This window comes from Aquila chrysaetos, chromosome 22, assembly GCF_900496995.4.
Source record: "Aquila chrysaetos chrysaetos chromosome 22, bAquChr1.4, whole genome shotgun sequence".
In the NCBI taxonomy this organism is placed as follows: domain Eukaryota; kingdom Metazoa; phylum Chordata; class Aves; order Accipitriformes; family Accipitridae; genus Aquila; species Aquila chrysaetos.
In genome coordinates, this window is record NC_044025.1 from 13,593,841 (window position 1) to 13,617,457 (window position 23,617).

General features: G+C 44.5%; 1 protein-coding gene across 7 annotated transcripts in view; it reads right to left on the bottom strand.

The window, feature by feature from the left end:
• SGCD (sarcoglycan delta) overlaps positions 1 to 23,617 on the bottom strand; it is a 352,116-nt gene that overhangs the window by 122,978 nt on the left and 205,521 nt on the right. For 5 of the 7 annotated variants that reach the window (XM_029997981.1, XM_029997977.1, XM_029997979.1 and 2 more), the window contains exon 3: positions 12,306 to 12,491. In XM_029997981.1, coding sequence (XP_029853841.1) covers positions 12,306 to 12,491 — 186 coding nt within the window. Of the gene's footprint in view, positions 1 to 12,305; positions 12,492 to 22,516; positions 22,640 to 23,617 lie in introns of those variants that run through there. The other 2 variants (XM_029997982.1, XM_029997976.1) reach the window with 2 other exon arrangements.

Genomic DNA, 23,617 nt, shown 5'->3' on the forward strand with positions numbered 1-23,617 from the left:
CCCCAAACCAAGAAAACCCCAAACCAGGACACACTGTTCTTTCCAATTGCCCAAGTATTGTCTATATTTCAAAGTTTAAAACCCTTTCCTTTGCAGCCTGCCTTCTGGAGCTGTATGCTGCCAGCCTGTTCTCCTCTCATTTATACCTGTGTAACCCTGAAGCGATGCCATGGATTTGCATCCCTGTAAGAGGAGAACCAAGCCATGCATCAAATGACTGCCTACTCCATGTTTACTTAGCATACTCTACAGGCAAAATGGAATTAACTGCCTTCCCAGCCCCAGGCTCTGACCCCACCTGCAGCACAGATTTTTCCCCCAAAGTGGTGTCCTGGTTTCAGCTGGGATAGAGTTAATTTTCTTTCTAGTAGCTGGTAGAGTGTTATGTTTCGGATTTAGTACAAGAAGAATGTTGATAACACACTGATGTTTTCAGTTGTTGCTAAGCAGTGTTTAGACTAAGACAAGGATCTTTCAGCTTCTCATACCCAGCCAGCAAGAAGGCTGGAGGGGCACAAGGAGTTGGGAGGGGACACAGCCAGGACAGCTGACCCAAACTGGCCAAAGGGGTATTCCAGACCATGTGACATCATGCCGAGTATATAAACTGGGGGGAGCTGGCTGGGGACGGATGGATTGCTGCTCAGGAACTAACTGGGCATCGGTGGGCGAGTGGTGAGCAATTGCATTGTGCATCACTTGTTTTGTATATTCCAATTCTTTTGGTATTATTATTGTCATTTTATTATTGTTATTATCATTATTATTTTGTTCCTTTCTGTTCTATTAAAGTGTTCTTAACACACGAGTTTTACTTTTTTTCCTCCTATTCTCTCCCCCGACCCACTGGGTTGGGGGGAAGTGAGTGAGCGGCTGCGTGGTGCTTAATTGCTGGCTGGGGTTAAACCACGACAAGTGGAAAGCCGTTCCCTCGCGCAGACTGCTCCTGCAGGGGAATCTCTTAATGCCATTTTGGTGAGTGCAAATTTGTTAGGAGTTACAGCAAGTTGCTCCGGCTGGTAACCGGGAGGATGGGAAACCCGACCACAGCACCGCTCCTGTGGGCGAGGGAGCACAGGATGCCCCGGCTCCTGCTGCCTCGCAGGGCTCCTGACATCGCAAGCACAACGGTGGCACTGGGGTCTTTACTGGCCTCAGTCTCCCCATACAGAGAACCGTTATTTTAGCCCTGAATATGTAAAAGCTCCTCATTCTCAGCTCAAAGAAAAAAGGACTGACAAGGCGAACTGTTCTGCAGAAAAGCTTCCTATTAGAAGAAAGGTGTAATGGCAGTAAACGTAGCTCCACTGGGAAGAAGAAAGGAATTAAACACATCTGCCTTCTAACACACAGGGTTTTTCTTGGGCAACGTACAAGACAGAATCCTTTATAATACTAACAAAGACAAGTATCTTTGGTCAATAGGTCTTGACATGTAACTTCAAATAAAGATGTAATTTGCCTTATAATCTATACCTGCTGGTGAACTGAATCATTCTACCTTCTAGACAATGCAGTTTTCTGTAAAACCACAGCAGAATTGCTGGGATCCACCCAATATTCCTATAACCCAGCAATCAGCTGCTCAGGCTAAAATTCCTCCCCTTCACAAGGTTCAAGGCTTTGCTGAAAACCTTCTATCGGTCTCTGCTGATGACATCTTTCCATAAATAAATGCTTGATTCAGAAGTGGTTTGTGTGCACAAATATGTAATTAGCAGGAATTCCCTTTCTAGGATGCAGAGGAAATAAAGACTGTACAAGGCATTTGATTTCCTGGTTTCCTAGAACAAAATTCTTTAATGTCTTTTTTTGAAAGGTTAAATATTTGTTGTCAGAAACAATACCACCCTACTAAATAACCTGAATCAAAATGAGCACCTACACACGTCTATATGACTTGCACCTACACGAAATACAAGTATTTTAGGGCTCTGCATACAGAACTAAAGTACGCTTTTTTATAAAATCAAGAGGTGCACTTTGCCAAGCACATTTGCTTCCCAAGAAATAACAGAGGCAGGTCGCACATGTTTTCATGTACTCAACTGTAGCTGCAACTTCAAAAAAATATGACAAATCTACTGCTGAGAAACAATGATGTTCCTGTTTCCTGACATTTACCTGTAGCCCTCTAAGAGGTCACTCTGAAAGATTTCAGTCCATCTAGACATTTTATGTGTTTCAGTGCACATTAAAGAGAACCTTCGGGATAATAAAAAGCAGAAATCAGATGCACGTTCCAGCTGACTTATGTGATACAAGGCATTAATGAACAATGCAAGAACACAGGACAGCAGAACGCTCTCATGTTTTTCAACACCCGTATCTTCAGTGGAGAGAATAAACAGTAGAAAATGGCCATGTCTGCTTCTACAACATACACACTTTTATTTTTGTCATGCCTGTTTTCAGATCTGTAATACCAGGAGGGATTTTAATAGAGCCGAAGGGTGCAATCAGAGCGACTGTGCTGCCAGGAGCGGCACAGAAATGCTGATAGTCGTAATTAGGCAGAATGCGTAACTGAAGTGCTGCACGCTTGAGCCTGAGGTGGTGGCTTCAACGCGAGGTGCTGCGCTCCTCCCCGGACACGGCACCCGCAGGCTCCCATCGGAGCCCTCTGGCCACAGCTCACCTCTCTGCACCAAACGGCACCTCAACGAGAGGAGCGGGACCGGTTCCTAACACCCATGCCACAGCTGGGTGGTTTATAAAAAGCCATGCCGGCTTTAGGGGCACACTCCATGCTCCAGGATTACCAGGGCAAGGCGTTGGCATGAGAGAGATCCGCTTCTTGCAGCAGCAAAGACTAAGCCTGTGGCCTTGGATGAGGAGGAGCAGGGAGATGTCCGAGATCTTCCCAACCCCAGAGGCAGTACTGCTGCTCAGCCCCACACACCTCAAGCTGGCAGAGCCCCTCTCCTGTGCTTTGCAGGACACACTAAGCCAAAAGGCTATTATTTTTTCCCTAGACCCTCCAAAATACCACTGAAAGTCAACAAGAACTGTACAAAACCAGAAACCCGTGATGGAAATGAAACCGTCAGGAGGACTTAGGCAAGACACGTGCACCCATCTGCAGGGGACACCATCGCACAGCACGGCCAGTTCAGGAAGATGGACCGTGCCCTTGGACTTCTCATAAACACACCACAAACCAGGCTTTTGTGTAATTAAACTTTAATTTTAGCTAGTTAGCCCACACTGAAGATTCATTTATGAGGACCCTCAGTCACCTTAATTGCATAAGAATAAAATAATTTTCAGGGACCCCATGTGTGGGAGTAAACTTTTCAGGTTTGGGGGTTTTTTTCTTCCTTTTCCTGTAGTGGGGTGGAAACTCTAAAAGACTTCAATTAGAAGCAATTACTGGAGATGTAGAGGCTTCTCTGAGGTTAAGCCGCCCTTCATTTTCTCAAGAGAAGCCTTTAATTAAATGCAAATAATCACAAATTTCATATAGCAGATTGCCATAATTTCACTATTAGTTACTGGATCTCATTTAAAAAGGAAAGAGGTGGGCAGTAGTGCTGGGCGGACACGGAGTAATGAGAACTCAAGAGGTCAAGGCTGAATTACCTGCGTTAATCTATTCCTCTTCTATAAATCTGTCTGCAACCACATCATTTCAGTGTTAACAGGTTGTCCTTCATGCAAGTGCACTGGAGTGTAGTCCCATAGAAACTCGGGCCTCAATACAAATAATTACCTCCGTCCATCTTACTGTTGACTATGGCAGCGAAGGCAGGATGGGTAATGGGGAAGATGTAATTGAAGTGGAAATGACCAGAACTAAAATGCAAGCTATGATGAATTCAAATGGTATATTCAAGCTCATCTCCATCGCAGAGCTCTGGAAGAACAGGCACATGAAATGGCAGCAAGTATTTTAAATACATCTATCAAATCAGGTATGGTAGCGTATAAGCGGAGACGAGATAATATAGTGTCTGCAGGAAGGGAGGGGAAAGACAGACTCCACACAACCACAGGTCTGTAATTCTGCCCTCAAAAACCGTCAGTCTTTAGAGCAGGTTCTGACAGTTACAGAAGGTAAATAAACACATACAACTGCAGAGAGAATATGCCACTTTTTTCTTACCCCTTTTGTTTAGTCAAACACAAACTTATCATAGCTAACAGGCAGCAGTTAGCTGGCAAGCGGGGGCTTCACCCAAAGAAGGTGAAGGTTTCTGCCGCTCAGTACTTTGCACTTTGCACAGTCATTTACAGCGTAAGAGAGAGCCACCTCCATCCCCTTTCCATGGATTATGCTACAACCCAAGATGCAACCAGCAGGCGTTCAGGACCAAACGCCAAGACACATTTTAAGAAGAAGCTTTCTGAAAAGCTGATGGCTTTGCAGTTCCAGGACAAGTTGAAGGAGGCATGGAGGCTACTCCAAGCAGCACCTCAGCCTTAAGGTAACCATGCAGAAGAGGTGCTTCAGAAGAATTATATTTTTGTTATAGCAATGGCTGCTAGGTTTTCAAAGCTGAGAAGGTCATTGCTCTCTGCCGCGCAGAGAGTTCAGGAGGGATGTCAGGAAGCTTAGAAGGAAAAAAAGTGCAAGGAACAAGAGAAGAACCAGTGGAAAACTTACTCTACAGCTCAGCTTGGCACGTCATTGCAGTGTGGATTCCCAAATTAAATCATTTCTCCTACTGTACTTTGAGAGTATGGGGAGGGATCAGATTGTAAGCTATTCAGAGGACTAACTGATTATCGACATTTTAGCAGCGAGCTTGTTTTTGTTCTTTCGCACATTTATAATAATACCTTTTACATGTTCTCTAAGAGACAAATCTCTGCTTCAGAACTGCTAGTCTGAAGATCTTTTGTTGGCACTGAAATGAATGCTAATGTGAAATATCTTATTTCTTCAGATGAAAGAGAAGCTGAGAACAATCCCCTCTGGAGGGAGGTGGCAGAAGGGGGGATCTGGGATCAAAAGTTTATGACTCGCCCCCCCCGTACAGCCCACCCATGCCCTCCTCGCTGTTCACCGGGTTCAGCTGCTATCGCACTGTGAAGCAGCTCCTCCCAGTCTGATAAAGCTTCCCATCACACTCCCTGCAGCACAGCAGAGACATGGAGCATCAGCAGACGGGACCCTCCATTCATTGCCTGGAAATGAAGCATTATGCCAGAGACCAAATGCTCAACCTCACATTGCAAACCACCCAAATCCCTGCCACTCTCCTCCCTTCTCCATCTATTTTTATCCCTCTGTTCTTGGAAGGACCAAAGCTAGAATGTATTTTTAATGCAGCGATGCATTTTCCTGCTGTGGAGATATGCAGGAGACTGGTTATTGAGGCTCAACAGCATGGACCATGCAGCCAAGCTGCCAGACGATGTTTTGCCTGTATGCATGCACTGAGCTGCAAGTACGAGGAGAGGGCTGTTGCTGAGTTTCCAACAGCTTCCTTCAAATCAGCAGTAGTACTAACCCAGAGATGCTGGGTCCTGGGGTATTGGGGTGTCAGGGCTAAATTCTCCGGTGTCCAGTAGGAAAACAGCATCAATAAAAGCTTTTTCTGGTATGGGGACATTTATAATAATCTCTCACTCCTGGTGAGTATTAAGTACAGAGCTTACGCAGCAGCTTCTTCCACAGTAGCGTTACTAATAAATAAGATTGCTTTCTTCTGCCTCTGAAAAACACAGAAACTAAATACATTTGAGACATTCCTGTCTCCTGGACACATATTTTTGTTCAGATTGCTTGAGTATGAACAGTGGCTTAGAAACAATTGAGAAGTGAGAGCTGGAAGCCTGTCCATCGAGACAGAAGCGCAATCACATAAGCCTCAGTTCTTCACGAAACCCAACCCAAAACATTTGAGGGAAAAGGGCAATCTGCGGTCGTAACACTCTGTACACCACAGACTGCCTTGGGCATTACTCAAACAATAAAAACAAAGAATTACCTAGATGATTGCAGTGCAGCATATCCAGCTTGGTTTAGTGGTTCTAGCGGAAGACTTACTATTTCACAATTTCTTTTGCTCCCATGACATATCTTTAAGCATATCCAACGCTATGGCAGGCCTCTGAAAAACTCAATGGTTCAGCAAAGAGTAGAGACAGTGGGGTAAAAATATGGGGTCCTTTCATCACTTTTTGGTAACAAGGAAGATGAAAGCCTTATGTGCTTATGCTGGCTGAGAAAATGTGGTATTAGGATAATAAAAATGAAATATTATCAGAGACTGACTATATTATTCTAAACTCCAAGAGTGAAGGCAAAAAAGTACTGTATGTATCTTTAAAAAAGTTAAGTAATCTCAATTGCTCTTCATACAGAAACAGAAACTCTCTAGGAATGAAATTCAGATCTCTAAAAAGAGTAAAAGAAAAGCATAAAACATTTTTCCCTCAATCCAGGAGGAAGGAAATCAGAATTTACTAAAAACAAGTTTACTAAAAAACCTGCAAATAAAAAGCGTTACAGTGAAGGGCTTGATCCACTGATGTCAAGGCCAAGATTCCTACTAAATGCCAGGGGGTAAGGATTTCACCCGTAGAAACTTCTTCACTTAATAGTACAGTCACTCACACTATTGCTGGTGTTGTCAGACCACTACAAGATTAACATCTCTATATCAGAAGATGCAGTCCATGTGAATGAGGAAAGAAGGGAAATACACAAAGCTCTTGGGTCACGCAGGTAGTCTCAGAACAATTACTTGTTTTATAAAAAGAGCAACATGAATTAGGATGGAAAAGTGCACAATTTTGTCTGCGTGTGTGTGCAAGGGAGAGAGAGCAAAAAAAAAGAACTTCACTCTTTCCTCAGTAAGGATATAGCAATATTAATTCTAACTAAACAATTTTAGCTGACTGATTACAGTTGCACTACAAAGCAGAAGCTGAAAAGCAGATCAGATTTCTTTCCCATGTTGGCCTTACGATTGCACCTAAAGAGACCCCAGAGAAATCACAAAAAGGGAATATAAACTGCACAGTCATTTTCTTCTGAGGCAATTTTTAATTAAAAAAAAAAAATTAGAACAAAGTCTGTTCATTTAAATCATTAATAAAAGAATCCTGCCTGTTAGGGCAATGAGCTTTCCTAACTCTAATCCATCTTTACTGCTGTGTTATTACCCTACTGTTTTCCTGTAATTAAAACATGGCAGGTAGTTTACACACAAGAGGGAGTAATTGTATTGGAAATAACTGTTCATAACCAAATTTTAAAAGCTCATTTTTCTTATCAACTTTTAATAAAGCAAGATAATAATGATATTGAGCATTTGTGCCACCTACAGCAGCATTTTGTCTCTCTAAATTGCTAACATTTCATTCAATGATGCTAAAACATACCTCTTCAGCTATGAATGCAGCCTGCAGCAAAAAAGGAAAAATCTGAACAGTTGCAGTCATTTGTTCCTGTTCCATTAAAATAATAAAATATGGCTGAGCCTCATGCTAAAGGACGCAAATCTTCCAAAAAACCTTGCGTGGTTCTGGAAGGAGAACACAGAGTTTGCATGTGCTGTGGTTAGGGAGCATCCCAACCTCAGCCTGACCAGGCTGGGAGGGGAAGATCCCCCTCTCTCTGCATCCTAAGGGAGGTGGAACGAGGCAGGTCATTGCCTGCCCATTTCTACATTGCATTTCCTTGAAGGTGCACGCACAGATGGCCCAAGCAGTCTGTGAGGATTTGCACAGGCCTGGAAGCGGCACATGCCTCCTGGTTTGGAGGAAGATGTTAAGTTTGGCTCATGGAGGGCCTCCTGAATACCAAAGCTGCAGAGTATTTTCCGTACAAAGACTATTCTGGAGCCTTTGCTTTGGATGATTCTTAAAAGGTGGTTCTCCAGGAATTTCAAGTCTTGCAAGCTGATTAGGGGAAAAATATTATTTTTCCATTTATTATTGTTTACAATCTAGTAGAACCTGCCAATATATAGGACTACAGGATGCCATATGCAAACAGCTTCTGTCCCAAAGAACATACAATTCAAAACACATGAACAGGCAGCTATGGATAGAAACACCAGGGAAGGGCAAAGGAAAAGCAAAGGGTCCTCAATGGTTTGATGGGTGGATGAGTAGGTGGGCATTTGCCATTTAAATGCAGCCACAACAGGACACAGTTCTTGTCTCTCCTGTTATAGAGGTCTTCATGCTGCCTAACAGACTATAAAGGGGTACTAATGGATAATGGTTTAGACTCCTAACACTGTTTAAAATACCAGGCATTGTATGCTACCCTTGTGGAAAGAGGTCAGTGCACTGTCATTGCCCATTATCTGAGCCTCATACTGTTTAAAATAAAGATATTGGTTTGCTGTGTTTATGTAAGCACATCTTTTGTTGTAATATTCAGAAACTAATACAAAGGAAGCTTTTAAAAAATGGTTTAAGCTCACTAGTAATAGCTGAAATAGAGAATCCCAGCACATCATAGGCATGCAGCATAAAAGATGCATGTGCTTACATGCACAGTCACGGGCAATCCTACTGCTAAAGAGCTACATCACTGGCAGCTAATGCAGGTGGACCATAAAGAGGAAGGCTGTTAAGAGCTCTGGTTCCAGCCTTGTAATTAGATTGGCACATATGAACCCTTGCAGGGGCTGTGCCAGCCTAAGCCGAGCTCTGTGCAGCTCGAGGTTGAGCCCTCCGCCACGCAGGCGTGACAGCAGGATACAGCCCGAGCCTGCGCTGGACCCGCAGGCTGAGCGGCTGAGTCACATACGCAGCCCACAGGCATTAGTGCTTTCTCCCCAAACCCAGTATGTGCAAACCACGTACTTCTACCAGGCTTGTCCAAGATCTGAATGGAGTTCCCTTTACCTATATATCATCGGAAAGTTGAGTGCTGGATAGCGGTTTCCACCTCAATTAGGTTAGGCCACATTCAGGGTGCATTTGGGTTTCAACCCAAATTGGTGGCTTTGGTCCAGATTCATCCCGTGGCTTGGCTTAAAAATCAAAGTAAGGTTTAGAGGTAGCAACCTTCACAGAGCTTCCCACAGTCCCAGAGCAGCGCAGCCCTGATGTAAATGAACAAGATAAATGGACCTGGCTATGGGAACCAGCTGTGGGACAGGCAGATGATATTTGAGGTCCCCTCCAGGCCAGTTTTTCATACAGCCTGTGCCTGATGAAGGCATTTAAAACAAATCGAGGATCAAATACTACATGGGAAGTGAATGACTGCGCCAGAGGACAGACTAGACAGTGACCAATTGGCCCCACGCAAACGTGACACTGCTTTGACAGCCCCATGTAAAAAGCAATAGCCACACATAAATTTGTTTAAGCCTTGAACGTTCAGATAAAAGCAAAACCTAGAATAAATTAGTGATGCCTTGCTTATTAAAAGCCACGGATTGGAAGCTTACGGTTTGATTTTACAGGAGTTGCCTCCTGCAGCACAAGCCAGCGGGGCACGCAGAGGGGAGAGAAAGGGAGGTCAGGGCTTGACGTGGAAGTGGAGTGGATGGATACTGCTACAACGTGCATGAGAAGGTGGGGTTTTTCCCCCTGAGATTGTCTTGCTTCATCTCCTCCTCCCTTCTCCACTCCCCATCATCAGCATTTAAAACACCCCCGAGTTTTCCTGAGCAGGTTTGCTGTGCTCATTAAAATACTGTGAGCACTTATTGGCTATAATGAGCGCTCATTAAATTCTGGTAAGTGCGAGGACTGTTCTGTGGAGTTGAACAGACTCAGGTTCTGGGAGGAGAGCTCAGGGGTGGGGAGATACTGGAAATACTACATTTTCCACAAGAACAGAGCTACAAACTTTCCCCTCCTTTTTTGCTCTGCAAGCACTGGGGTAACTCAGACCTGTTAAGCAGCAGCTATTGCTTACTGACTACTCAAATCACTCCCCTGCCCCAGAAGGACTCTCAGCTCCTCTTATCAGAACAGGAACAAATTAAAGATTTTTTCCATATTTGCATCTCCTCATTTGAGAATTTTCCTACATTTGTTATTTAGAGATAAAAGTCTGCCTCTAAAAATTCACTTAGCAAAGTGGTTTTCTCAGCCTCGGGGAATGGTGCAGGAGGGATTGCAGAGCAGGATCCAAAGCAGCTGGCGAGGCTGCAGGAGCAGCAGGAGATCAGGAGATGAATGAGTACATATCGGGGCAAGGATCATACTTTACATGCCCTGTTCTTATATTTATTTCCAATTGGCTGTGTCAGAGACACACACCCTGACTAGTGTGGCCGTGCCTATAACCGCAAAGCAGCTCCCACTGCAGGATTCAGTGCCATTGTCTGTGTTTCTATCACCAAATGCTGTTCATCACCTACTATCATTAGAAGATAGGAATTAACTAAAACCATATACAAATATACTTTACCCTGGACTATTCCCCAGTGAATCAGAAGGCAAGTGACTGTTGAAGGAAACAGAATCAGACAAGAGCTTGAAGATCAGTGCATCGCCAAAAAAGCCAGTGTGTATCTTAGCGGGGTGGAGGTTTCTGTACGTATCCCTCAGAGATGACCCTTCTGCAGATGGCCTGCAAAATGCAATGCATCAGGAGAAGGCAGTGAGGGAGAAAGGAGCAGAGAAGTTCACCTGGCTTCTCAAGCAACTTGTAGAGAGTTGACTGACCACCATCACCAAACAGCAGAAAGCATGGGACCGACACATCGAAGTTATGTTATTCTAAAGAAATAAAGTTGCATTCCTGAAAAGCAAGAATCTGAAATCCTATTATTTTGTGCTTGGGCTGATACCTATACCACTGCCTGTATGACGAGCATATGACCAAGCGTTCCATCACCTCAGAAATATCTATTTTTCAACTACATTAATCTAAAGACCACAGTTCAGCACAAAATGTGTATCAAAATGGCATCAATTTCACAAGATTAAATAACTGGTCTGGTTAAGCATTAATTGCTGCAGTTTGGTTCATTCTTCACCTACTCAGAGGAGCTTTTTGTGGATTACTGCTTTATAATTGCTTGCTCCCTAAGCACACGTGCATTGCAATCTTCTGCACACCTTGACAGCATCCTGGTTAGAGAAAATGAATGCTACATGTTCCCCTGACACAGCACTTTGTCTGCTGGATACAGTACGTCGGAGATTGTTTACTCAACTTCTCATGGCCCATTAATGACATAATGTTGGACACAGCTGTTCAGGGCTTCACAAGACCACAGCAGAGAAAGAAATGTCAGGAGACTTCAAACATGCTGCTCACACCAGAGCCTGGCTGGGAAAGTCCTTAAAAGTGGTCTAGCGGAATTTAGCCTTACAGCTCCCCTCATGAAGTAAATCCAGGATTAAAGCCTCAAACTTAGCTTCTCCTGAAGACTCAAATGCTCTTAGAACAACTCCATCTGACCAAGGTGGCAATGACTGCTTTGAAGAAGAGGGGACCAATCATTTCATTTTCACTCTGCTTGGCCAAATTATCTACTGAAAAACTAGGACCTGCCACATATAAAGGCTCACTAGCCCTGGAAGCGGGGTGTGCCTTGTTCATCATGTCCTGACTTTCAGTGTGTTTGAGCAGGAGAGGTGAAGCTCACCCTGTAAAAAGGCAATTCAAGATCAAGGCACCCCTTAAGATCTCAAAAAGAGTTTGAACAGAGTTCAAGGGATGCACAGAGCGCTCTGGGCCCAGAAAGCACCATCTGCCCCAGTGCAATCTACCTCCCAGTACAGCTGCCCAATATTTTTCTAGGGGCTTCTGGAAAGCTAACCCTGGCCAGGGGGGCTGTGCAGCAAGGGAGTGTTCCTGACAGGACTGATGTGCATCAACCACAGCACAAGGAGGATAAAGATGTGCTCCACCTAAATACTACACCCAGAGAGCCACCTTGGAAATTTTTCAGAAGCTTCTGGAACCACATTCATTATGGAACAACATGAATATTCCCTAAGAAAAAGGCAAATCGAGTTTCTCAGCAAGTTTCTCCAGTCGTGGAGATAAGCAGAAAAAGTCTAAGAGAAAGGCTCAAACCCATTCCCACACTCCAGTTCAAAATAACCTATTACATTAATTTTAAAATACTTTATAATTGAAAACCGGGGGAGGGTAGTGTATATTGTTTACATATACAAATGTATACATATAGCAGGTAGGAGGAACGTGATTTGCAACACTGAGCTGATTCCTCAGCTTGGCAATACTGCAGACATCTCCAGCAGAAAAAGAGGATCATTAGGTAAATTTGTTCCTGCCTGTAATAACAGCTATCCATTGAAACTAAAACACCCTGTTATTGAAGCTGTATCTGAAGTCATGCTCAGAGGAAAGACCATCACCCTCCCTCATCTTCCCCAGACCTTTCCGGGTAACCCTTACTTACAATTGTGAAGTTCATAACCTTCAGAATCCAGATGGTCATAGCAAGGTTCACCAGGATTAAAATCATTAGGAGCAGCACAAAGAAATAGAGGCATCTCTTCCTCCAGCCATAAATCCCCACTTTGTATACCTGGGGTCCTTCCGAGGTCTGCATGGTGCTCCGGTGCGCGTACTGTTCCTGAGGCATCTGAAAGGATCACAAAGAAATAACCATATGTATTAAGTGGGAAGAGAAAGCTGATGATAAAAACTGCTTGTGTCTGTGCCTCTTAGAAGGTTTTGTTTTTTCTTTTTTCAGAGTTTACCAGCAACTCTTTCGATATCTTTGTTCTGCATTATTTTTCTTTCTGCTTACTGTACGCAGTAACATACCGAAAGAGAATTTTGTGCATTAAATGCGTATGTATATTTATAAATACATATAAGCACACTGTCTAAAGGTATCCTATGGAGATCACTCTCGAACGACTCTCTTCACCGCCCCAGGTTTTGCAAGGCAGGCACTCCAGGGCCTCTAAGGATCCTGAGGGGAAAATTTTGCATGCGTTTGGTAAAAGCAGTTGAGTTCAGCAGTTTGTTTTGAAGATGCAATATTACTTCTCAGAGGCTTTAATTTAAAAAAAAAAAAAAAAAAATCTCAAATAAAATCATTCCTTCCAGCCAAAGAAAAAAGGTGGAATGTTTGCCTTTCTCCCATCCCACATCCTAATCTTTCCTAGCCAAGTAAACCTGAAGCACAAGATTCTCCAGCTGCCACATCCCTAACAAATTATCCCCAAATATCTATGCTGGTTTAGCAAGGACTCTGATACCCTGGGTGGGCATGGCACGCTAGGATAACACCGGGGGCCAAAACCAAGGAAAGAGGGAAGGAAGGAAAGCTCTTGCTGAGGAAAGCAGTGCAGCAGCATCCCCAGGAAGAACTGCTTTACAGTCCCACGTGGCCAGCACCATCCTCCCTCCTACACCCCGGTACCCGGCTGGCTCCGGGGCAGTCGGGGATCCGACTGCACCCACCATGGATGGAAAGAGACGGGTGCTTTTAAACGGCATTGCAACCAGCTGGGACGGGGTCCGGAACACAGCCACTGCACAACGGTTGTGTGCTAATGGCTGCGTGCGCACGGGGTTGTGATCGTGAAAGTATTTTGTGCCATACAAATGAACGTATTCACATTCTTGCCCTTCACATTCACCGTGCGGAAAGCCGCTTGCATGGGCTTCCCCCAGGGATCAGTATGCTATGTTTTCAGACTTTTTTTGGCGCACAGACTGAGGATATCATATAATCTCTAATAACACAGTTTGCGGAATGTTTTGCATTTTAGACTCTAGACAGATAAGAAGCCACCAAACGCGTTCTTGCACTACTGATTCAACACCACGGGCTTCTTCCTCAGGGTATCTGGCATCAACATTTGTATGCAGTGAATTACAAAATTCACATAACTGGAGGAAACAATGCAAGCTCCTCTCCGTGGGAGTGTGATCCGTGAGGGCAGAATGAGACAATGGTAGAAATTAGATGCTCACCGATAGCAGCTTATGTTTGTTTACCATTAGTGTCCTGTTTTTTGCCTTACTTTTTTGCCAATAGCTCCATACTCCAGCATCTAATAAAGTACAGCATGCAGTCAGCGGTATGCAGAGCCCATTGCCGGCTGATGCAAGGTGAGCTTCTTCATGGCATAACTTTTATTCCAGTAGCATTGCACCAGGGATGAAGTTAACACTTTATCTTTGCTGCTCCAATGCTGAAGCTCACACATTTGAAGCAAGGGCTGCCGGAAGAACCAGCTACCCTTTTTTTTTAAACCTTTCACTGCTCCAAAAGTTGCAACGACCTGTGTTTTCTTACACTGCCTGGTGTTGTCACATGCAGCATAGGGGATCAGCCACCTCTCCCTTCTTCCATGAGCCTTCACCCCTCACCCAGGCTGAAACATGGTCTCAGGTGCTAAATAAATCCATTCAGGCACTAAATTCTTTTCAGATCAGAGGCACTGATACCTCTCCTGATCTGGACCTATAAAGCAAAGCCGACTTAGCAGCATACTCAGGAAGGCTGTGTTTAGCCCGGGGAGGCTGGCGTGCTCACACCCCTGCTCTCACCCCAACAGCAGTGCTCCTCCGGAGGGTGGAGGTGCCCATCTGCCTCCTTCTCTAATGTCAGCAACTGTGTTAATCCCCCACACTCAAAATTCATGGCAGTGGCTGAAAACAGGAGGATTTTAAAAAATAGTAACAAATGAGGTACTCCTATCATTTTCCTCTCAGGTTTCTGAACCATTGCATTTTTAAGAATTTTTTCTCCTACACGCTTGAGGGCTTCGGTCGGTCCACCAAGGAGAAAAAGCAGGTCAGACTTGTGCATCAGTGGGGTGCTGCAAAGGACACCCGCAAGAGGAGACTCTGGGGACCAGCGCTGCTCATCTGCAGGCAGCTGCCAGGCTGAGCTCCCTCTTTTCCAACGAAGGTGCTGCCTGCACTCGCTAAACTAAAACTAGAACAAGGCGAGCCTCGGCCAGCCTGTCCACGCCTCCAAGCCCGCCTGCTTTTTCCAGCTTTCTCAGCTGGTCTAAAAAAAGGATCTCACATCCCCCCCAAACCATGCCTAATTTACAGCCTCAGACTACCCCAGCCCCAGCTAATGCTGTGAAGATCTGCAATGACAACTAGTGCAGACAGTCATATCATGTCAGGAGGCACTGACAGCTCACAGCAAAAAAGCCTGTTCCTTAATAGGCGTTGGCTTAGCCGGTTTAGCCAACGTGCATTAAAAGTCCACCACCAAAGAAAGGTGTGTCTGTATTAAAGAGCAGTTTTCAACAGTGTAAGTGGGCTCACCCTAAAACACTTGAGACCAGCTGGGGTATCTATCTCTATACTGCAAAACCACCTGAAGCCCAGGCAGACCCGTAGCTTTTACCAAGGGAGAGCAAAGCAAGTTGGTTACAACAGATCCAACTCGGTCTGCACCGGTATTTTTGCTCACAGATGCCAAGTCAGCAACTGTGGAGGGCTTTGTAGCACAGAGCTCATCAGAGAAAGGAGCTGGGTCACCAACAAACACACGCGCTTGGAGAAAAACAGGCCTTTTTACACTACTACAACCACTCCAATCTGTGCAGAGGGAAAACTTAAGCAACAATAAATTACAGAGTTTCCACTACCTGGGGGAAATTATAACCACAACTACTGTACAGTCAAGGATTTTATTGCCTAATATTTTAACAGGGGATCCTGGAGATCACATATTAAATGCAGCCTCTCCCTTGGAGAAAATGAATAAATTGCATTGCTAACCCTCTCAAATTATGGAAGAGGTTTGACCAATAAGAAACAATACTAAATACCCAGCTCAAAATATCTCTTTATTGCAAAACTTGTTTATTCTCTTTATCTATTTCCTGCTCTCTCTCCTTTTTTTCTTTGTTTTGCTTTATTTGCAGTCTCTAGGATGGAGAAAATAGCATATCCAGCTGGGGAAAAACTTTGCAGACATCAAAAGAGTTTATAGGAACGGAACATAACCACAAAGAGCAACTTGCATCCACACAGCAGCCTGATTTTGAGTATTTCTCTGGCTCCAATAAAATATTTAGCTCACAGCTGCCCTTACAGAGAGAGAGCAACTAAAGTACTACAACACGCATGATGAGCATAGCTTAGTAATACAGTATAAATTTATAACAAGAAAATAACATGGGAATTGTAGATAGCATGTTCTTCCTATACAAAGTCTCACACAGCTATATTTAAAGCTATATATAATTTCTAGCTAGCATTCCCCCCCTGAATTGTGAATACCAAAAGAAAATGCTCCTGTCTGTAGTTCTCCAGGAAGAGAAGACAGAATGATGGACAGAGAGTGCTGAGGTGTGTTAAACAAACGAGTAGAATAAGACGACCTGCAAGGCAACTACACGAAGAACCAGCTATATCCGCTATCAATAATCTGCTCTGTGTGGGAGGGAAAAGTATGCTAGTCATAATTTACATTTTGGCAACCTCTCCTGACTCAAACATTAAAAAGAACTAAGGCACCAGAAAAAACAGTATTGCTTTGAAAGGATATCCAGTGGTTACCCCTCCTTTCAATTACTGAGCTAAGGGGAAAGGCTGCTAGTTGCTTAATAGGATTTTTTTCTTCTTCTTCTTCAGGAAAATATTAGGAACAACGACCTAATTTCATAATAGTGCTGAAAAAATAATACCAAAACAAATATAGAAATTGGAAAGAGAAGCACTCCTTCCAAAAGTCAAATCTGAAAGTGTCTGCCAGACATGAGAGGCCTTAAAGACACACGTGCACAGCATTGGACCAGCATCAGCACACGTACAATCCCATTTACAACACAAAAAATGCAGCATGCCAAATCTTCGCAGTTTAGCCACAGACGACATTACAATGACTACAAAAGCATAGCCTGGAACCTGGGTAATTCTCCAAGGAATTCTTGCTGCTGAAAAAAAATGGGCAATAAGTTTTTGCATGAGCTGTACACTGAGTTCTTACATATGAACGCTGCAAACAGAGCCTGATACAAAATCCAGTCCATTTAGAAAAGCTATTAATCCTTTCACTTTAGCACACCTTAGAGATATGGCCCATGACAAGAAAGATTTATTTGTTTTTTTAAGACCAGTGGAAGAGTCATGTCACCACGTCCTCTGATCCGCACAGGCTGCTCGCCGAGTACTTCTGGAAAAGAAGCTTCAGCACTTTCCTTCAATAAAGCCGAAACCAGGCTCAGCTGAAAGGCATCACAAATCAGAACTGGCACTGAGCTTCCAAAAATCACATCAGACCCCACCAATTATGGCAAATCTTTATTGCATGCCTCTCTCCCTTCCTCCATGTCCTCCTGTCCTGGCAGAAAGCTTCTCACTCAGGGCACACAACGCAGATTAACGGATTCCTCAGGCAGAAGAAGTGTTTTATATGCACAAGGATGGATAAACACCTTTCCCTTGCAAACACCGAAGCTATAACATCCCCTGGCCATCCTGGCTTTGTAGACTCAATGAGGGCTATGAACAGGGTGAGGCATAACAAGAGGAATCAATAATGTTTCTGTGCCATGGGGATTTCTTTGATCAGTGCTTAAATGATATATGTTTAGTAAGAGAACAATTTTAAGCTGAAAGGGGATGCAATCTGGGAAGGCAGCTCCTCTCTTATGAGCCCACTTGAAATTTGCTGCCAAAAATGCCCTAGAGCTCATTGAAACCGCTCACTACAGTGCAGACCAAAAGCCCCTAAAGCCCTGTGCAGCTGACATGGCATCTCTCCTCCCTGCCTGCTTGCATGTAACCCAGGTGTAACAACTTTATCAGAAAAATGAAGAGCATCTGACCCCAGGCTAACCTGTAGCATGGTGATGGAAACACATTTCCAGGGATGAGAGAGGGGTTCAAATTCCCTTGGGCCTTGGACCTACATCTCCCACATCTGGCTTCTCTTTGTGTCCATATCACTGACATCCTATTCTCCTTCTGTTTTTTGAAACAGAAACCTTTTCTTTTGGGCTGAAATGAGAAAAAAAAAACCTTCAGAGGTGCTCTCTGCCATATCACTGGAAGGCAATGTACTTGTATTCACTAGCTGTAAATGCTCTGCAGACTCATCCTCTTTAATTTCTCTGTCTTTTAAGTGCACACTATCCACCAGGCTCAAAAGAACAGACATTTCTGGAGCGTGACCGAGAACAAAATTTGGCATGAAGAAGAGTGTTTTGAGCCATCTATCAACAAGACTTTTTGCCTCTCCACTCTCCATAAAACTCTCTCTCAAGCTTGACACCCCCAGGTCCGTTAATCCACCAGTGTCATGACCTAGAATTGATTTATGGCCCCGCACATGGGTCAGACCACAGCCCGGGTCTCCATAAAAGGATCAGGCTCTGGAAACTGACTTCTCACTTGCAGCTTGGCCAGCAAGGGCTGAGCACTAGGGAACAGCCCGAAGGATGAAAGACTTGCTGGAGTAGTTAAATCTCACAGCACTTTTCTCCAGCACCATCTAAGCCATGAACTCGGGCTCTTCTACCCCAATGGCTGTGCCAGTGTGGCCTCTGTCACTGCCATCGGTGTCCCCAAAGCTGAAATCTTCCCTCTCTGCTCGTCCCTCTGCTTCTGTCAACAGTTCCCATCCCTCCACATGGGGAGCAGCTCTTCCATGAGTTAGGAAGACCATCGTCACTCAGTGCCCACTTCTTGGGTATCACCACAATGTGATACATGGCCAGAGAGACAAAAAGTGGAAGGAAACATCCTAAGGAATGTTTTCTTCTTTTCTGACTAGTTTCTATCAGTGGGGTACATCACGTGTAGGGTTCTTCAAATATCTAGCCTGATTCCGGCAAACATAAACACATCAACAAGCTCTTCTTGGTCTGCACAGTCCATCAGCGCATGCTCTGCCTGGTCCGCTAGGAAATACCTCTTCTCCCATCCCCACCTCTTGTATCTTGAGGAAGTTGGACTGACTCAGCACAGGCAGCTGGGGAGACCTTGGGGATTCATCTCCTGGTAAAGCATCTCTAATTCAGATCCCTCAATGCTCCAGGCTAATCCCTACCTCTAACATCTTGAGAGCTCATGTAATTTCCCCAGTTGCTAGGGCTGACAGCATTTTGACAATAAACATGCTTGAGGATAAGGACACTGCAAAAGCCCCAGTTTATAAACCAGTATCTTCGAGCGGATGGATTGAACGAAAAGCTGAACGTGGGACTTCTGCTCTGCTCTGTCACTGCTCTGCATTCAAGGAGCACTTACAGTAAAACTCTAAACATATTAGAGTTTGCCAGAACAAAACAAAGTAACAGGCAGCTCCATCTCTGAATAGCATCTCCTAAACCAAAAGTGGTATTTTATTATGATGCTGCAAGAGTCTGTGAGCAATGTGATGTTACTATTGCTTGTCTTCTCTGAGAAGAAGAGAAACATGTCTGTTTTCTTATTTATGAGTGTTTCTTCTAACTTTTAGACTTTTTTCTTGATAGTTACCTTCTCTGGATATTTTTCTTCTTTGGAATTAAGGAGAAAATGGAAGGGAAAGTTAACAAAGAAGAAAAAGTTTCTGCAGTGAGTTCTCTTACGTATCGAGCTAGTCAACAAAGAATGTCTTTCACAAAATGCCCCACAATTTGTAGCGATACGTTCACGCTGCATGCAAACATCATACCGGCTTTGCTACATTCACACGCTGGTTCCTTTGCACCACTCAGATGATGTGAAGCAATCATAAGCCCATGTCCATCTGTGCCAAGTTTATAAACGCTCTTTCCCACTGGAGTGTCTCAAAGCAGGATGAACAAATATGAGAACTACACTAAAATAGCCAGCAGCAGGTGTGACTGCAGGAGGCTGTGGGAACAGCAAGAGGGATATAATCAACTGAGCTCAAATCAGAAAGCAAGCTACAGGAGGTGATACTTTGCAGATTTCTGCCCCAACACACTCTCACCTCACAGTACCAAGAAAAGAGCTATGGCTTGTAGGAATGTGCAAAGCAGGATCGTAATATGGATTTATACGGCTGGAATCCAACCGGCATGGCACAAATTGAGAACTGTGGGCTTGAGCACGTGCCAGGATCCAGAGTAGAGTCTCTGCAGTGATCCTGCTCTCACAAGTTAAAACTTGTTCTGCTGCATCTTCCCTCCACCACCTTCCCTCCACATGGTGTGCTTAACTGTGCTTATCCGTTCGTTCGTTTGCGCAGACACACTTGCTTTCTAGTTTGCTCTCGGGAAGGACCAGGAGAAGGAATACACGTGTTAGGGTGTGCTAACGGCTCTCTTATCTGTATGCTTCCAAGATCAAGAGACCCACCAATTTCACTTTAGATGCATAACATTCTGTCCACACAAGCATGCACTCTTCAGTCCTTTTGGATACAAAGCAAAGCTCGAATACTTGACCCGGGTGGAGCTGCAGAAAGGTCACCTCTGGCATGGGGAGGCTCAGGAGCAGCTGCCAGAGTTAGGGAGGAAACCACCACCTCCCTTGATCAAATCCAGCCCAGGGCATTGCAAAGAGCCTCCCCTGCTCTGCCTGGACTCACACCTACACGGCAAACAGCCCAGCTGGGCACGTGGGACATCCCACGATCCAGACTGATCCCATACCTGATGAAGAACCTGCAGTGCTTGTCTCAGCCAGATGTGGGGCAGGAGCACCGCTAAAGCCAGGTACGGCAGCCCAGCCCTCGCTGCTTCTTGCTAAGACAGACATATTCCACTCTCTTTGTCTCTCTGGCTCTTCAACGCTGATGATCAGATTTGGGAGGTGGGATGCTGCATGATCAGAGACAGGAACTTGAATTTTTTTTTTTTTTTTTTTTTTTTTTAAATAAGCTTATAACTAGCAGTGAAGAAGATAATAGGCTGACTGGGTGCCTAAATTAACAGCTGCTGAGAAAAGCAATAGAGCTCCAAGTCTGCAGGGTAAGATGGCAGCCTGCGAAGGCTCAAGCAGTCCAGATCATACGAGACCTTAATTTAACACAGCATTTTCACCACAGGTGTATTTTCTGCAAAGCAAACTTTGAGCTTATCAAGCCTCTTCATTTTCATCATATGCCTCCCTCTTCCACAGCTCATCTCTGTCCTTCCTCTCATTCCCTTCGCCCCCATCAGCCTCCAAGAAGCTACAGTACATCCATGGCTCTTGGAGGATGCCCTTCCTGCACCCCAAACCAGCAAAGTCCTCACTTGGCCCAAACCAGCCCATTCCAGCTGACCATCACTTTCACAGGAAAAAACAGACACGGTGGCAAGGAGAAGATGCTCCCACACACCCTTTTTTTGCCTTCTATCACATAGAATATATTTGCATTGGACCAGATAATATTCCCATTTAAAGATCCAAATCCACTGAATGTCACTCTTTCCAGGTAGGGTTTGCTGTCTGCCTGAGCCTGCCGTTATCCTTCGGAGTTGCCTATGTACACGCTTCACCAGCATTACTGGGAGAAAGCTCTGGCCCTGTCACATACTGGATCTGATGCACTTTGGTGGCAAACCTCACCTTGTCACTGAATTTTCTGGATTGCCAAGATGAATGACTGTTTGAGCCCTGTATGTGCAGTCCTGCTGGATACAGGCAAAGCAAACTGTGGGTCTATTCCCATGAACCAGCCAGAAATGCTTAGCGCTGTCCCACTGTATAATTTAATATCCTTAATTCATTCCTTGTTGAAAGAAAAAAAAAAACCACCACCACCATAAAACACGGCATTTTCAACACATCAGATAACATTGCTGTGAAAATCCAAGGAAGAGGCACTGGCAGAGGCAAGGAAGTTTTCTGAAGCTACGCGAGGCGGACTCCTCCTGACACCTCCATCCGCCTTGACGAACGCGCCGTACCCTAACTCCCAAACACAAGCCTGCCATATAAGGTGCTGCTATCTCTGCAAAGGCAAGACAAGCTTTAATGCTGCAACTAAAAGGATGAGAGAGCATTGCCTAAATCTGGCAGGCTCCTAAAGAGAGAGCAAGCTTTTTATCATAAATATTCCGTAAGTTATTTGGGGAAAGAAACGCAAATCAGAAGAGAAGTTGCAGATAGAACAGCCCCTAAATTAATGTTTTTCCTTCTAATCTGCTCTGCGTGGTTTCTGACTGTGCTGTCTGTTGCAGTTTGCTCATGCTTTATAAAATACAGAAAAAAATATGCAGAGAAATCACAAGGCAATGATTATTACTGAATTACTGCCTCTCTTCACAAGCTAGCTGTACCAGGAATTGCCAAACAACCCCCAGACAAACATGCTTTCAACTCATTAAACGACTATAATACAATGTATGTATAAATGTATTTATCACGCCTGAATCACGTTTTTCATCAAAATCTGTAAGTGACACATGGTACAGAGCCAACATTTTGGTAGCTTCAGGTTATATACATACTTATTCCCTGAAATGAAAAAGTTGGGAATTAATTTGGTTACAGCGTTCACGCAGCCAGAGACGCAGCGCAGGAGTTGCTTTGCCTGAAGAATTAGTACCGAAGCAAAGTTAGCCAGAAACCACCACCCAGCCTCAAACTACTCCCATCCCTCCGCAAATACACCACAACTTCCCATCCTTGACTTTTTTCCTCTAAACAACAGCCTGAAAGCAAGAAGCATCTTTGCACGAGCACAAAAGAATGGCAAATCACCCCGGCCGCAGCGGGAAGGAGCAACGCAGCTCTTACCTCTCCCTCGGCGGGCAGATGAAAACCCAGAGGGGTGCTGGAGGCTGGGGGGAAGATGCAGCGCGGCGTTTCAGAACAGCACGAGGCCTGGCCTGTGCTCATGAGCTGCCCCTGTCAGATTTTCCAACAGCAGAATTGCAGCCAAGTCCCTGCCCATGCCTGAAGAATTTCCTGAACAGCATTCCCGTTCTTTTTCTAACTGCTTTGAAACCACACTGTCTGTACTTCAATAAGGCTTTGTCAGGCCAAGTTACAGCTACTGGGCTGGCTCCAGATAGCAATTGAAAACACATGTGTTTTGCATTAAAAGCCCCCTTCTCCACGCACACATTCAGACACAGACACCCCCGTCTGCACTCAGCCCTGGAGCCTGCGTGTCTTGCCTTTGCAGCTATAAAGCTAGCCATTTCGGTTAAAAAGAATAAAAGGATTACGTTGGTGGGGATTTTCTTTGGGAAAAGGAAAAAGGGGGTGGGAGGGATCCCAGTCCCACAGATAACACCTCGTCCTGCCTCGTATGTTTCGCTCGTATTAGCGGGTCACGGGCGCCCAGGTTAACAGACAGCTTTGCCAAACCCCAACAAGCAAGGAAGCACAGGAATTAAAATTTCAGTTCACCACTACTCTCCTCTTACCTTTGCCTCTGTCTCTTCTAAAAACCGTGAGAAAAGAAAGCATATTTTTAGCACCCTCAGACTCAGTTCAGCACATCAGAACTGTATCCTAATCTTGACACATACTCCTGTATCTGCTTATACTAAAAATAATACAACTATTTCTGAGTACTTTCATCCCTCTCTGCTTTCCAGCTGTCCTAACCCTTAAAAATATTTTAAGCACCTTGCATCTCATTTTAAAGAGCATTAACATTGCTCTGGTGTTGGCTTAAAGAAAAGAAATAGAAGATATAATGTTATACCTTTAATCAGAATGGGTCCCAGTTCTTAATATCTGTAATCATTTCCAGACAGCACCATGGGTCAAGGCAGCGAACGTGGGCTCTGCAGCTCCAGATGCCCTGCGCCTGGCATGTGCCTGTGAAGCGGAGCCGGAGTAGATGTGGAAACACACATGCATGTCCCCCTTATTCCACCACGGCTA